This window comes from Myripristis murdjan, chromosome 20 (genome assembly GCF_902150065.1).
Source record: "Myripristis murdjan chromosome 20, fMyrMur1.1, whole genome shotgun sequence".
Lineage (NCBI taxonomy): Eukaryota > Metazoa > Chordata > Actinopteri > Holocentriformes > Holocentridae > Myripristis > Myripristis murdjan.
This window is the reverse complement of record NC_043999.1, coordinates 5164448-5178963: the sequence shown is the minus strand read 5'-3', so window position 1 is coordinate 5178963 and position 14516 is coordinate 5164448. Positions and strand designations below refer to the sequence as shown.

Here is a 14516-nt window from a genome sequence, read left to right as displayed (position 1 = left end):
TCTGTTCTCATTCAGTTTCTATATCTGCCTGTTTTCTGACAGATTCGGGTTGTTTTTCTTCTCCTCCAGTCTGAGCTGTCTGTCTCATCACGGAGTTATGAAGCTCTCCGTATCTGGTTTAGGTTAGGATTTCTCATGCGCCCTGATTGGCTTCAGGTTGGGGTTGATTTTTTTTTTTTTTTTTTTTAAACCACACCCTATGATAAATCTTATTCTAGGCATTTTTTCTGCGGACCAGGCCCGGGGCGAGCCGACGGTACACAGAGCAGGACAGCCTATATCTGTTCAGTATCTTTAAAAAAAAAAAAAAAAAAAAAAATCGTGGTCTGGAAAAAATACAGTTTTGTCCGTTTCTGGAGTAAATGAGAAACTGTAGGTGCTACTGCTGCGGTTAGAACTACTGAAATACTAAGGGAGAAAAAAATATCTTTTTTTTAAACAGAGCAGGAGTGCGTTTATGAATACATACATTTTCTCCTTTTCAACTAGTTTCCACACATCTGGCGCACAAAAATCGATGCCTTTTCAGTTTCTGGACCAGAGAACAGAGCGCCAGAATCTGTAAATTTTACAGCTGAAAATAGATAAAGATTTTGCAGCATCTTAATACATTTTTAAAAAAGAAAAATCCTACATTCGCGATACTAGGGAGTGATTTTTCCGATTGGAGAGCGCGTAAAGACGCACGGCTCCATGGCGCACATGTGCAGGCAGATCACCGGCAGCGTGGCGAGCTGTGCCGGCTGGGTCGGGGTCATTATCGCCACGGCCACTAACGACTGGGTCCGGACCTGCGACTACACCGTGGCGACCTGCGTCCGGATGGACGAGCTGGGCTCCCGGGGCCTCTGGGCCGAGTGCGTCATCTCCCCGGCGCTGTATCACTGCGTGGCGCTCAACCAGATCCTCACCCTGCCCGGTAAGACCGCAGCGGACAGGCGCGGAGGTTAAGAGATGCACTGCGAATTCAACATGTTAAGAGTCTCCTGCTTCAGGGGACTTGTTCCAAAATGCTAGTTGCTACCCTTAATGATCAATGGCTGTATTGTAAAATATAACTACTTCGTAAAATGACTTTGAAACATGTAATAGAGAGGAAGAGATGAATGAGTGGATGAACTGAACGTGAAACTTTAGTAGCTGTAAGAGACTCCAGCTTGGATTTGGGATACCAAAAAAGTGCTTAATGCAAAAATGCACAGCTTATCCAGAGATGTTGCTGTTTAAAACAGTATTGAAATCAATCAATTAATCAATACAGCAGGTGATTTTATCCACAAAACAATTCTTAGGTCTTAAAAAAAAAGTCTTAAGATGAAATCCAACCTAAAGCTCTGATGTGTTTTATTCTCTGGAGGACAGAGAGAGAGAGAGAGAGAGAGAGAGAGAGAGAGAGAGAGAGAGAGGTGGCTGGGTTGAATCAAAATCGGTCAAAGTCAGTTCATGATCAGCACAGGGGCTCCTGCAGTCTACACACTCCTGCTTCATGGGTTTTGATCCAAAAATACAGTTTATCCATTCTAAAAGAAAGAAGAATCTGCCATAGATTCAGTATTTCAGAGGCACAGATGATTATACCTCCAAAAAGATTTTTTTTTAATTCTCACTTAGTGATTAAGAAACACTTGAGATGACTCCTAGGGCCCACTCAAGTGGCCCGTAACAGACTGCATTTTTATGTCAGCAGTCACCACTTAAAGTCATATTCAAATACCTCAAGCTGTTATGCTCAAACTAAATTAAATTAAATAACGATTAGAAAGAGTGTAATAACTGTGCATTCCAAGAGAAAATAAACAGTAGAAGTCGAGGTCATTCAGGTTTTTGCCCCTGCCTCTATAGTGTGTGTGTGTGTGTGTGTGTGTGTGTGTGTGTGTGAAAGGGGGGGAGATTGACAGAGAGAGAGAGAGAGAGAGAGAGAGAGAGAGAGAGAGAGAGAGAGAGAGAGACAGGCGCCAGAAGTGAAGGGTGTTGAAAATTGGAACCAAACACACTGAAGTTATGCAGCCAGTAACTTGTTTTCTCTCTCCCTCTCTCTCTCTCTCTCTCTCTCTCTCTCTCTCTCTCCCTCCCTCTCTCCCAGCCTACGTGCAGACGTCCCGGGCCCTGATGATCTGCGCCTGCCTGCTCGGCCTGCCCGCCATGCTGCTGGTGCTGATGTCGATGCCCTGCGTCCGGCTGCACAATGACACTGCGGCCAGCAAGCATCGCCGCGCCTTGGTGGGCGGCATCCTCATCCTCATCATGGGTGAGGAAGATGACCCCTCCAGCCCCCACACACACACACACACACACCTCCCACCACCCATTCCTCCACTTCAATCCACCAGATGAAGACACACACACACACAAAAACACACATGCAATCAATCAAACACTTCCAGAAACACAGCATTTGGGTTAATTTGAGTTTTATGGTTGCAGTAATTTACATGTGGTTGTCAAGTACATTAATTAAGTCTCTGAGGCTGTAAACAGGGATCTGAGGCGCTAAATAAACTTGAACTTCAACGTGAACATGCGTTTTGGGTGATTCGAACACAAGCGGACAGCCAGGACACATCACCGCTCACGCCATCATGTCTTCATCATCTTTTATTTTGTGCCAAAAACCTGAAATGCTTGTTAAAACCAGGTGCAAACAGAGTCTAGGTTACTGTAGCATGGACTAAATAAAGTATTACAGCACAATAAATGGGTTTCTTTACAATAAATACAGTTTTATAGCACTAAACTTGCATCGCCATATCCTTAATATATACTGGAAGTGCAATAATTGGGTTTTTGCACACTAAATATCATCTATAGTGCAATAGTTTGTTTACAGTGCACTAAATACAGTTTTACAGTACACTGTTTGATGACAGTACACTAGATGGAGTGTTACAGTGCACTATGTAAGGCTTTACAGTGCACTAATTAGGGCTTTAGGAGGCACTGGTTAGGGTTTTATTGAACACTTACACACTAGTTAGGGCTGAACAGTGCACTAGTTTAGTTTTTACAGTGAACTCGTCAGGTTTTTACAGTGCACCGGTTGTATTTTTACAGTACTCTGTGGTTTTGTATGCTAATAAGGGTTTTACTGCACACTTAATGGGATTTACGACACGTTTATTAGGGTTTTACGAGACAATGATTTGTGTTTGATGAGGCGTTGGTTTTACGAGGGCCTGCTCAGGGTTTAGGACCTGCTTTGGGGATTTCCAGCTGGCGTGGGAGGGAAGGTCAGCCGGTCTCATCCTGCCCGGGCTCAGCTGTCCCACCAGCCTGCTTCCTGTGGGACGGGACAGGTACTTCCTGTCAACAGCCTCAGGGACACCAGATTTTTTTTTTTTTTTTTGTCCTAGGATGGCCAAGGCCTGACATTAATGACTTAACATAACATGCAGGCCAACGTGCTTCATGTTTTAAGATTAAAAGAACACAGACCAAAAAATAAGAACAATAAACAACAATAAAAATTATACTAGACTAAAAATTACCACAATAAAAACTATAAAATGTTAAAAAAAAAACAAATAAATAAAAGTCAATAAAATAAAATAAAAAGAACATCAAATAAACACAAGGTTAAAGACAAATATGAAAACCAGTGGTTAAACTGAAAAACATAAAGGCTGTAACATTACTCCAAAATAAAAGCCAGATTAAAAAGATAGATCTTTTGTTTCCGTTTCAAAAATACCAAGCGAATTTCATCATCTACAGTCTTTGCCTAATCACAGCCAGAACCTTAATCCTAAAATTGACCAAAATAAAGCCCAAAAAAAAAAAAAAAAATGAAAACTCAAAATGTAAAAAAAAAAAAAAAAAAAAAAAATGACTTCACTATCCATCACACACACACACACGCACACACACACTTTTCTTACTATGGTTACTAGCACTTTGAGCTTTGATTTTGGTGTCATTACTATCAGCAATAATAATTACTATTAGTAATATTACCAAAACATACTAATACTACTAAAACAAAATAGTAACTAGTGTAAAGTTACCTTGTTTACTATTAATTTCACCTTTATTGCTTTGTTTTCTTTTCTTGTTGTGGTTACCAGCACTTTGAGCTTTTATTTTGGTATTATTACTATTGGAAATACTAATTACTATTAGTAATATTACTGAAACATACTAATACTACTAATACAAAATAGTAACTAGTCTAAATGACCTTGTTTACCTTTAATTTTACCCTTGCTGCTTTGTTTGCTTTTCCTGTTGTGGTTATTACTATTGGAAATAATAATTACTATTAGTAATAACAGCAATAAATATTAATGCTAATTCTACTGCAAAATGGTATCTGGTGTAAAACGACCTTGGCTCTCTCCAGCTGTGTGTGGCATCGTGTCGACAGTCTGGTTCCCCGTTGGCGCCCACCAGGACGACGGTCTGATGTCCTTTGGCTTCTCGCTGTACTCCGGCTGGGTCGGCTCCGCCCTCTGCCTCCTGGGCGGCTCTGTCATTCTCTGTTGCCACGGCAGCGACCCCGCGACCCCGAGGAGGGAGAACAGCTTCTACTACTCCAGGCAGGGGGGCACGGCCACGCCCCTGGACCCCCCCGCCAACCACGCCAAGAGCGCGCACGTGTGAGGGAGCGCCTGCAAGGGATGATGGGAGGAGGGGCTTCGTAAAATGACTGTAAATGATCCTAATCACATCTGTTCATCTTTTTTATACTGAGGATGTTGAAGCATTTACATTTTCCCTTTAGATATCTAGCTGATGATTATAATGAATGTGATGCGGAAATATACATGAAGGAGAGTAATCTGATTGGCTGAGATAAGCCTCAGTGGGTGGAGCCAAAGAGCTCAGTGAGAAAGGCTGTCTATCACCTGGGTGCCTCGTTAGGAACGTTCCTCGTTAGGAGCCTCATTTGTCTCAAAAGCTGACATGAATATATGCGACCAAACAAGAAAACCTAACCTAACCCTATTCCAACATTTTGGGCAAAATACACATTTACTGACTTACCCAGATCAAGACGAGATGCCCGATGCCATTTTCACCTCTGTGCATCCTGGATATTAAAAAAATAAACAATATACAGAAGTTTAAATGTATGTAGTGAGTACAGTTCTACTGTCTAACCTCTTGAAACGACTCAAATGAATCCCAAGGTGTGTATTTCAAATCCACGTGATCCACTGTGTAAATAAGACAGCATCAGAGTTGCTGTAAACTTTATTTTTTCCACTTTGTCGGAGAGCCAGGCTAACGACTCCCATAGGCTTCAAGTCTTTATGCTAAGCTAACACAAAATGCTACCCACAGGAACCGAACCACCAGGCGCCCAGAGGTGAAAATAGGATTGAACGTCTTGTCTCAGTCACACAAAACATCAGAGTATTCCTTTAAGTTTCTCGTAAAACTTAAATGTTAAATATTGTAATCTATCCACTGTTTGTTTTGGGGTAACCAGATTAGCCTGTAGCGGTTTATCTGAGCTAGCTGGTTAGCGAGCCTGCTGACCCTCCGTCTGTATGAATGAAAAAGAAAGAGTCATTTGTTGTCGTTTATATTTTACTTAGATATTTAAACCAGATTGATAGTTAGCTAGCTTGCCCACAGAAAACCTTTGGCCCCGCCCACTGAAGTCTGACTGACCAATCAGACGTTCTGGTGCCTCCCTCTGAAAAATTTTTGTATAATTAAAAACATAATTAAATATAACTACAATTCAATTTTAAATCACTTCTCAAAGCACACTTTTTTAATTTGAATCACTCACTGCTTCGTCTTTATCGTTTTTCCAAAAGTTTTTCCTTTAAATGTGTCCAGTTTTTCTACATTTTACCCTATCGCACGCCTTTTATAAAGCACCTAGTGAACTCTGCTTGTAGATGAGTTTAATTGTGGAAATCTCACTTGCTAGTAATATTTTTTTCAAATCTCTTCACTTTGCTCCCTGATTAATGTCTGTTATATAATCTGAACAGCATGAGGAAAAAATCATGACCTGAAATTCAGTCAGTATCTTGAAAATAGAGAATTCAGCCTGTAAAAACACAGCATTTTGTTGAGCAAAGGTTTATATTACAAACTGTCATTTTAGGAGAACCATAATCTGCTTTCATTTTGTACAATCAAGCATTTTTCCGTGTTGTACCCAGATGTATTTTTATTTTTTTCCCCAAAAGAAAAGGTGGGTATCTCGTTGGTGGTACCTCATATTTCCAGTGAATAACCTGCTTTCTAACAGTGTACTGTCTTTGATCTGATCACCACAAATAAAAGTTTTATTATTGCGGTTATCATGAGTATTTTTATGTATGAAAGTTGTTGTAATTTTCTGTACATGTTCAATATTCACTTTCTCCCGTCATACCACAGCACCTAACACACATATAGACGCATGAAACTTTGATTAAGCAAGAAATACAATTTATTGCTGCAAACATTAAATAAGTGGCAGTCACTCTCAGGACGTAAATGCCATCCACTCACACAACCGCAAAGTAAAGCCGAATAACTGCTCGGTGTTTCAGGAAGCCGCCATAAAGACACAGAAGTGCATTCATAAGCTGTAAACAAAACACACTAACACAACCAGAGCAATGAAACAAACAAACAAACAAAAAAAAACAACATGTATTGTGGCATTGGGTGTCTGATGAACAGGAGGCGCAGGCGATCCAACGCTGCACGTGGAGAAGAAAACATTCAATTTATATTCTTCAAGCTTGGATCGGCCTTTTAGCCATGCAAACCTTTTCCATGAGGCAGAAATAATCTCATTGGCTGAGACAAAGCTTGTGGGCGGAGCCAAACGACCACAGGAGTTGTGAAGTGGGCGGAGCCACACCTTCCATAAGTTTAAAGTTCATTTAATTTATATAAAAACAAAAGAGAGTCCTTCCAAAAGAAACAGTAGTCTATATTGCCCATTGTTTTTTTCCCATTTGGAATTTAACATAACGATATTCCATAACTATAGTCAACTTTAATTAACTGTACAACTAATTATAACAACAACAGTACGCAACACTGAATCATGGCAGCCTCCTTGATAAATAAACGACACTACGGCGTTATTCTATGGCCGTCGCTTCTAAACGTTTCAACTTTATTTCTGAGAAATCAAGTTTTTTTGTTTTCTTTCAGCTCGGTTTGTCAGATGGCACTAAACACTACAGTACCCATGAGCCTCATCTACCGTTACTATGGTGATGATGCCAGCTAAAACCGCAAAATGCTGTATATTCATTTATATTCTATAAAATATTATATTGTATTCTGTATTGTAATCGGGAACAGCTGCTCAATTCGACCGGCAACAAAGTTTGAAGTGCTGTGATTGGCTGTTTCTTGAGGCAATGCACTGTGGGACTCGTAGTTGACTTATTTTCTAATGTTTTTGTGTACAAAGTCGTGTTGAATCTTTGATTTTTTTCTGATTTATTTCAATATTTATTTCAATATCGGTTTCAGTATTTGTGACGTAACTCAAAATGAAAATAACTCCGCCCACTTTGTAACTCCATAAAGTTACATTGAAGAAAACACTGGAAAAGATAAGAGAAGAGCTGGCTAATGAAGCCCCACGGAGGAATGATAAGAAGATGCTACCATTTATACTTTTTAATTATATCGGAGCTTTTTCTTTGCCATTTGAGCTTGTTGGTTAGCTGACTAGTAGCTGCTGTTTAGAGAAAAAAAATTCTTTGGCTCCACCCTCTTATTTTTAACTCAACCAATGACATTATTTCTGCCTCTGAGAATTGAAACTCCAAAATGCAGTTTGCAGAGTGAGACTGAGAGGCTGCAGATGAAGTTTAAGTGTGAAGTGGAGCTTTTGGGTTGTGGGTCATGCAGGTACAGTACGGTCCAATGCTTCATGGACACAAGAATTTACTGCAGAAGCGTCTGGGATGGGAGGTGCGCTTGATAAAAACCAATAAAACCCAAGAATTGATCACAACTTGCTTCCCTTCACACCTCGGCCAGGTTTTGACAGTCATTTTCCCAAAGCAGCAGAAGGAACAGTTACATAAACATTAAAATAAAATCTCATGGGATGGTTTTCCTTGCCTTGACGGATATCGTTTTTTAATTTTTCACATACAGAGCAGGCAGTCTCAAAGTTAATTCGTTCTTGTGTATTTTTATTTTGAGGCAAGTCAAACTCTCTCTCTGTGCATCCAAGCAGCAAAACAAGAAATGTCCTGCTTTTTTAAACAATGCATTCAGTCCTCTTCATCTGCGTCAAAGCCGTGATTGGCGTGTCCCCCGGACCGGTTGCCTCTGGTTGGGTACTGGCCTGCCGGTCCGGACTGGTAGCCGTACTGGTTACCGTGGTCACCGTCCTCGTACTGGGCCTGATACTGGCTTTGGTTTTGCTCTCCGTCTTGGTCCTCGTACTGGTTCCTCTGCTGGTAGTGGTGGCCCCGCTCCTCTGGGGCGGACCAGCCCTGGTACGGCTTCTCCTCCTGGTCGTCGTCGGCGGCGAAGCTGTCGTCCAGGTGGTCGTCGTAGCGCTGGTAGGAGCTGGCGTGCGCCTGCTGCTCCCGGGCGTTCAGCTCCAGCGTGCTGTGCCACACTCCGTAGCCGCCGTAGATCAGCAGACCTGAGGATGGACAAGGAAGTCAGATCCAAGTCACAACTGGGCCTCTTACATAACCTGAGAAACCAGGACGAGTCCAGCAGGCTGGCGAGCCGACGACGCGCTGGGCAGAGATCTGATTTTCTCATAAATTCCAGCGTGTGGGAAACTTTCCCTTCTGTCCATCAGCTGCCAGCCAAATGTAGAACAGAGAACAAAGTCTGGATACTTGGATGGATCCTGGTTTCCAAGTAGAGCACACCTTATCAAACAAGATTAAATGGTTTTGGACATTAAACACCCATCATTGTGCAGCACATACCGTATGATTTTTTTTTTTTTTTTGCTTGAAAATAACTTTTTTTTTTTTTTTTTAAAGAAACAGGTTTGGAGGAAGTTACTCCCTGTGCTGTGCATGAACACAAAGCACACACAGACATGAAAAAAAAAAAAAATTTAATTTAAAATGTAACAAAATCAAATTAGGTCTTCCTGTTTACTGGGAAGCGTAATGCCCCTTTAAAAGCATGTAGTGTGCAGCGTGTTCTCTCCTCCTTTTCTAACTGCATGGAAAAGATCCCAGCTAACACAGTTTCTGTTTGGAAAAAGGAGCTCAGTCACTTTTACTGCCAGGACATTTGAAATGAGACACTTTGGACTTTTACTGCAGGAGATTTTTACTGCACTACTTCTACTTCTACTGCAGTCACATACCAGCAGAGTGACAGTACTTCTACTTCTACTATAATATCACCAACTTGCTGTTTAAGAGAAATAACCGTGACTCCGACATTGTATTTGAAATCGATAACTGGTTCTAGTTCTACTCACCAATTAAACACCAGATGGTGAACCTGACCCAGGTGAGAGGAGACAGTTTGAGCATGAGGTAGCTGTTGACCAATATGGCCGCCGCAGGGACAAAGGGCACACAGGGCGCCATGTATGGAAGGCTCCGCCCACTTTCCGGCTGTCGCACAATCACAATCACCAGCTTTGCCATGGACCCGGCCATCAGCGTGGCCATGAGGCCTGAAAACACCGCCCCGGCCCCCGATCCCTGCTCCACGCCGAATATGACGGTGGCCCAGAGGAGGAAGGACAGGAGGAAGAGGAGGAGCGTGCATCTGGTCACTATGCGGCCGGTGGCGGGGGTGGGCCGCGCCGACGCGTCAGGGATTCCCAGCCGCATGCGCAGGGTATAGTAATGGCCCCCCAGAAGCCTTTTCAGAAGGGAGGCGGAGCCTGTGTGGAAATCAGAGTCGTCACTTTCTCCCTCGGTCCCGCCGGAGTGATAAGAGGACGACCTGTCGGGATCGGACGACTCAATGAGCACCTGGTCGTCTTTGGTGGGGCCGGCGCCGTCGTCCTGGTGCTGCAGGCCGTCCCCGGAGCGGTACTGGTGCACGTCGGTCTGCTCGTCGGGCTGGTAGCGCAGCAGGAGCACACACACGCTGACCAGGGTGTAGGCCAGCAGGGTGCCGATGGACATCATCTCAATCAGATCCCTCAGACTGACCAGCAGAGCCAGGAGGGCCGCCAAGCCTCCAGAGACCGCGCACGCCGCCACGGGAGTGTGTGTGAACCCAGACACATACGACAGGAACCTGACAAGACAAATGCATTCATCACAGACTTTATTACTGACCCTGACACATACAGCACAACTATTTTCCAGTTTAAATTGCAAACTGAACGCTGTGTTTAAGAATGAATCGCTATCTCGGGAGGTCCAAATGCACGATGCCGAAGTAGGGCCGCTGTAGGAAGAAAAAAATTACGGAACCACAGAAGAGGGGTGATATTCCAAGAAAAAAACTCACAATTTCCGAGATTAAAGTTGCAAATTTACAAAAAAAAAAAAAAAAAAAAAAAAAAAAAAAAACTCTCTCTGGGATTAAAGTGGTAAATTTATCAGAAAAAAGTTTTGGAGATTGCGTCCTAAATTTGCGTCCTAAACTCTCAAAAAGTTATCAAGCAATGGCACATTCTTATATATTCAACTTATTGCAATATAATTCCTGGCCACAGGTGGCAGCACTGAGCCGCTGGACTCCAGGCAGCTAACATGTGATGTTGCAATATGAACGGGTTTCATTCAGTTGATAGAGTCGATAACAAACTGTTCATTTCTAGGACTTTGGAGGAGGTGCATCAACTTATCATCCGTTCAGTAAAGTTATTAATTACAGATGTACAAATACAAATAAAAAATTCAACAAAATACAAAAGTAACTGCCTCCTTTATTTTCCTTACAGGTGAACAGTTACTTCAACCAAATCTACCGCTGAATCATTTTTCTGCCATCAACACTTCATAATTGTAATAATTGCCAAGAAAATTTGTGTGCATTACTTTTAGAAATTAATAGTTTCTTCTCCACCTAACTGACCTCTTCATTTTCCCAGTTATTAGAAGATCAGTAGCATGATGGCAAGTTTTACAGTTTGTAACCCTAAAATACTTAACCCTAACATAACCCTAACCCTTAAGATTATTCCAGATCTAGACACTGATTATGTTGACTCATTTTCACATAATTATAGGTGTCACTTGACATTTAATTGTCTTTTTAGTGACACTTTGCAAAAAGTCAACCTTGGATGCTTCCTAAGGAGCTTCCATCCCACATCAGGCCATGTTTTTTTGTAGGAAACCCCGGCGTGTCCTCACCTGAACAGCAGTCCGTCCCGGGCCATGGCGTAGATGACCCTGGGCATGGGGAACAGGGAGCCCAGCAGGGACACGGTGAGTCCCGCGATGGAGCCCACCGCCACCGTGTACTTCCCCCACAGGAAGCCGTGCACGGCGAACATCTCCATGAGCGGAGCCGAGCCGTCGATCAGGTCGTAGGGAACCATGAGAGTCAGGATCACACTCACCTGCAGAGAGGAGATGCAGAGGTGAGTGTAGTTATTGGTTTATATCACCGATATTGGCCCTTTCAACCAAAATCTGATACAAAATCTTTTCCACCAGCAATTTTACTTTTATTTGCATAAAAAGCTCTGTGAGAAGTAGCTCATGTGTGTGAAACTGTGTACTAACAGACACATAGGCGGTGAGGCAGGTGACCAGCGAGGCAGTGATGGCGTAGGGGATGGAGGTGTTGGGGTTCTTGGCCTCCTCTCCTGTTGTTGCGATGATGTCGAAGCCGATGAAGGCGTAGAAACAGGTGGCTGCACCCTGCATCACCTGCACAGGACCAACAGGTGATGATAAGACTCAGACCACTGGCAAGACTCAACATGTAGGTGTACTTTAACAGTGCAAGGACAAATTATTTATGGGCAAACTTCATTGCCTCAAATACTCATGGTCATTAAACGCACTAAAACTGAGGTTTGATCAAAGTGAGGACCATTTAGACTGAATAAAAATGAATAAAAACCTGGACCAAACACATAGCCTCATCATCAGTAAGACAGTGAGAGCCACATAGATCCAACCATCAAATTTTGTGCTTTTTCCACATTTTTTCTTAGTTCGGTTTCTTCCATTATCACTTCAATAGATCATCGGCAGTTTCGTGTAGTGCACCTTTAAAATTTTTGCTCCCAGTCCGACTTTTACTTTTTACCGCCTGTGAGGATTTTCTGAGTTATGTGACTCTTCTCTCTTATGAAGATGTTGACGTACAAAGCAATGCATAGAATAAATGACACAGAGAGGTGAAGCTGCAACACATCAAGGTGTTTGGTGACAGGTGCATTCAAGAAAAATGTCATTCCTGAAAAAAATGACATGCATAAGGAATGTTTCATCGGGTTATCTGACGTTATCTCCTGTAGGAAAGAAGATTTCTTCCTCATCCAGTCAAACTGCAACATCCCGTCGCCCAGCAGGCCCGCAGGCCAGCTCTTTCTTTTCTCCCAGCCAATCTGGAGATTATTTGAACCAGTGACTTTCACGTTACAAACCCATTTCCCCAATCTCGAGGTCACTTCTGCTTCTCGTGCTTGTGGATTTTGTTTGATCAGGTTTATAAAATGATCTCATTAAATCAGAGACACATCTTACTCATGGGACTCATAGGGAAATCTCAGTGGTAGTTTTGGATCGTATTTTCCAAGCTAATCTGAAGATTTGAAGCACCGGCAGGCCTCTGACACTCGCTCCTGCTGCGTTTCACCCCCAAAAAAACACATCATCAGCCATATTCAACCGGAGTGATGTCTCACCCCTGACCAGCCGTAGGGCAGGAACCTGCCGCCCTCCCAGTTGCTGGCAGAGATGAAGAAGAGTCCGGCGATGACCATGAAGACCCAGACCACCAGGTTGACCACGTTGAGGATGTTGTTGAAGCCCACCGAGTTACGCACGCCCAGGGCGATGATGACTGTGACCAGCAGGGCGATGAACAGGGCGAGCAGGTCGGGGTACGTGTCCTCACCCTTACCTGAGAGAGGGAAACACAGCAGCACTCCAGCATGAAAACTAGCATTTTATTTTTGTGCACAAAAAAACTAAAATGTGTAAATTTAATGCCAAAATAAAAGATGAGATGAAGTCTCACTGCAAAAACGCAAAATCTTACCAAGATTATTTGTCTTATTTCAAGTCAAAAATGTCTTATTTCTAGTCAAAATATCTAATTACACTTAAAATAAGACATGATCACCTCAGAAGTAAATTACTTTTAGACAATTTTCACTTGTTTCAAGTGAAATTTCACTTGAAACAAGTGAAAATTTGCTTGTTTCATTGGCAAAATTTGCCAGTGGAAAAGGTGAAAATTCAGTGAAAATTAGCTAGAAACAAGAAACAAATTTTGCCAATGAAACAAGCAAATTTTCACTTGTTTCCAGCAAATTTTCACTTGAAACAAGAGACGACTGTCTAAAAACAAGTTACTTCTGAGGTGATCATGTCTTTTAAGTGTAATGAGATATTTTGACTAGAAATAAGACATTTTTGACTTGAAATAAGACAAATAATCTTGGTAAGATTTTGAGTTTTTGCAGTGGCCATCATCCATAGCTTGTTGCCTGCGTAGGTTTATGAAACTGTAACCTAAATAACTTTCTGATGTCGATTCAAAGCCATTTTGTTTGTCGTCATGTCAATAACAAAGCATATAAATCCAACAGGGGGCAGTACCGAGTCCTCGGAGCGTGCCCAGGTGTGTTATCATGTAGTTGCTGATGCTGTGATTGGCCAGCGAGTCAAACATGCTGCTGAGGGCCGACGCCCCCGCCGCCGTGCCGATCAGGTACTCCAGGATCAGGTTCCAGCCGATGAAGAACGCCACGCACTCCCCGACCGTCACGTAGCTGTAGGTGTAGGCCGAGCCCGTCGTCTTGGGAACCCGCACGCCGAACTCCGCGTAGCACACACCTACGAGGAAAACACTATGAAATGAATCCTTTATATTACAGAATAAATGATTAATTGATGAATTAAGCCTCACCTGACAGGATTGAAGCCACCGCCGCGATGATGAAGGACAGGATGACCCCGGGACCCGCCATCGACTTGGCGACCAGCCCGGCCACCACGTACATCCCCGTGCCGACGCAGCTGCCCACGCCGAGCGACACCAGGTCCACGGTGGTCAGCACCTTGGCGAGCCCGGCCCCGGACCCCTCGGTGACCTCGATGATGTCATCGGAGTCCTGACTCATGGCGCCGACGGGCTTGGTGCGCAGCAGGCGGGCGCACGCGTTGTACCAGGCGTCGCCCCAGGACACTCGGCCCAGCCACCCCGCCATCGCCGCACCTGTGTGTTTTGTTTCTGAATGCGCACGTGTGTGTGTATGTGTGTGTGTGTGTGTGTGTGCTCTTCTTTCTCCCTGCTACCTTTACTCTGTTGTTCCCTCTATCATTCTCTTCCCGTCATTATGAGCTGTCTCCTCTTCCTCTTCTCTCTTTTTTCTCTTCTTTTGTCCCCAAAATTTTCCCTGAATGATTCCAAACGCAGGGCGCTGATTCTGTAACGAGACAAAAGCAAAATAAATTTCTGATGCA

The 14516-nt window shown here is 43.2% G+C and overlaps 2 protein-coding genes across 2 annotated transcripts; one reads left to right on the top strand and one right to left on the bottom strand.

Annotated features, from left to right (window-relative positions):
• Window positions 1-693: 693 nt before the first annotated feature.
• Window positions 694-4596, top strand: cldn11b (claudin 11b). The gene is made up of 3 exons (XM_030079624.1): window positions 694-919; window positions 2084-2248; window positions 4337-4596. Exons 1-3 carry the CDS (start codon window positions 694-696, stop codon window positions 4594-4596), a joined length of 651 nt encoding a protein of 216 aa, XP_029935484.1.
• A 3506-nt stretch (window positions 4597-8102) lies between these two features.
• On the bottom strand, window positions 8103-14260 carry slc7a14b (solute carrier family 7 member 14b). Its single transcript, XM_030079398.1, has 7 exons — window positions 13960-14260; window positions 13650-13886; window positions 12731-12948; window positions 11598-11744; window positions 11223-11431; window positions 9380-10155; window positions 8103-8572 (listed from the first exon to the last, which is right to left on the bottom strand). Exons 1-7 carry the CDS (start codon window positions 14258-14260, stop codon window positions 8193-8195), a joined length of 2268 nt encoding a protein of 755 aa, XP_029935258.1. The 3' UTR covers window positions 8103-8192.
• Window positions 14261-14516: the final 256 nt, after the last annotated feature.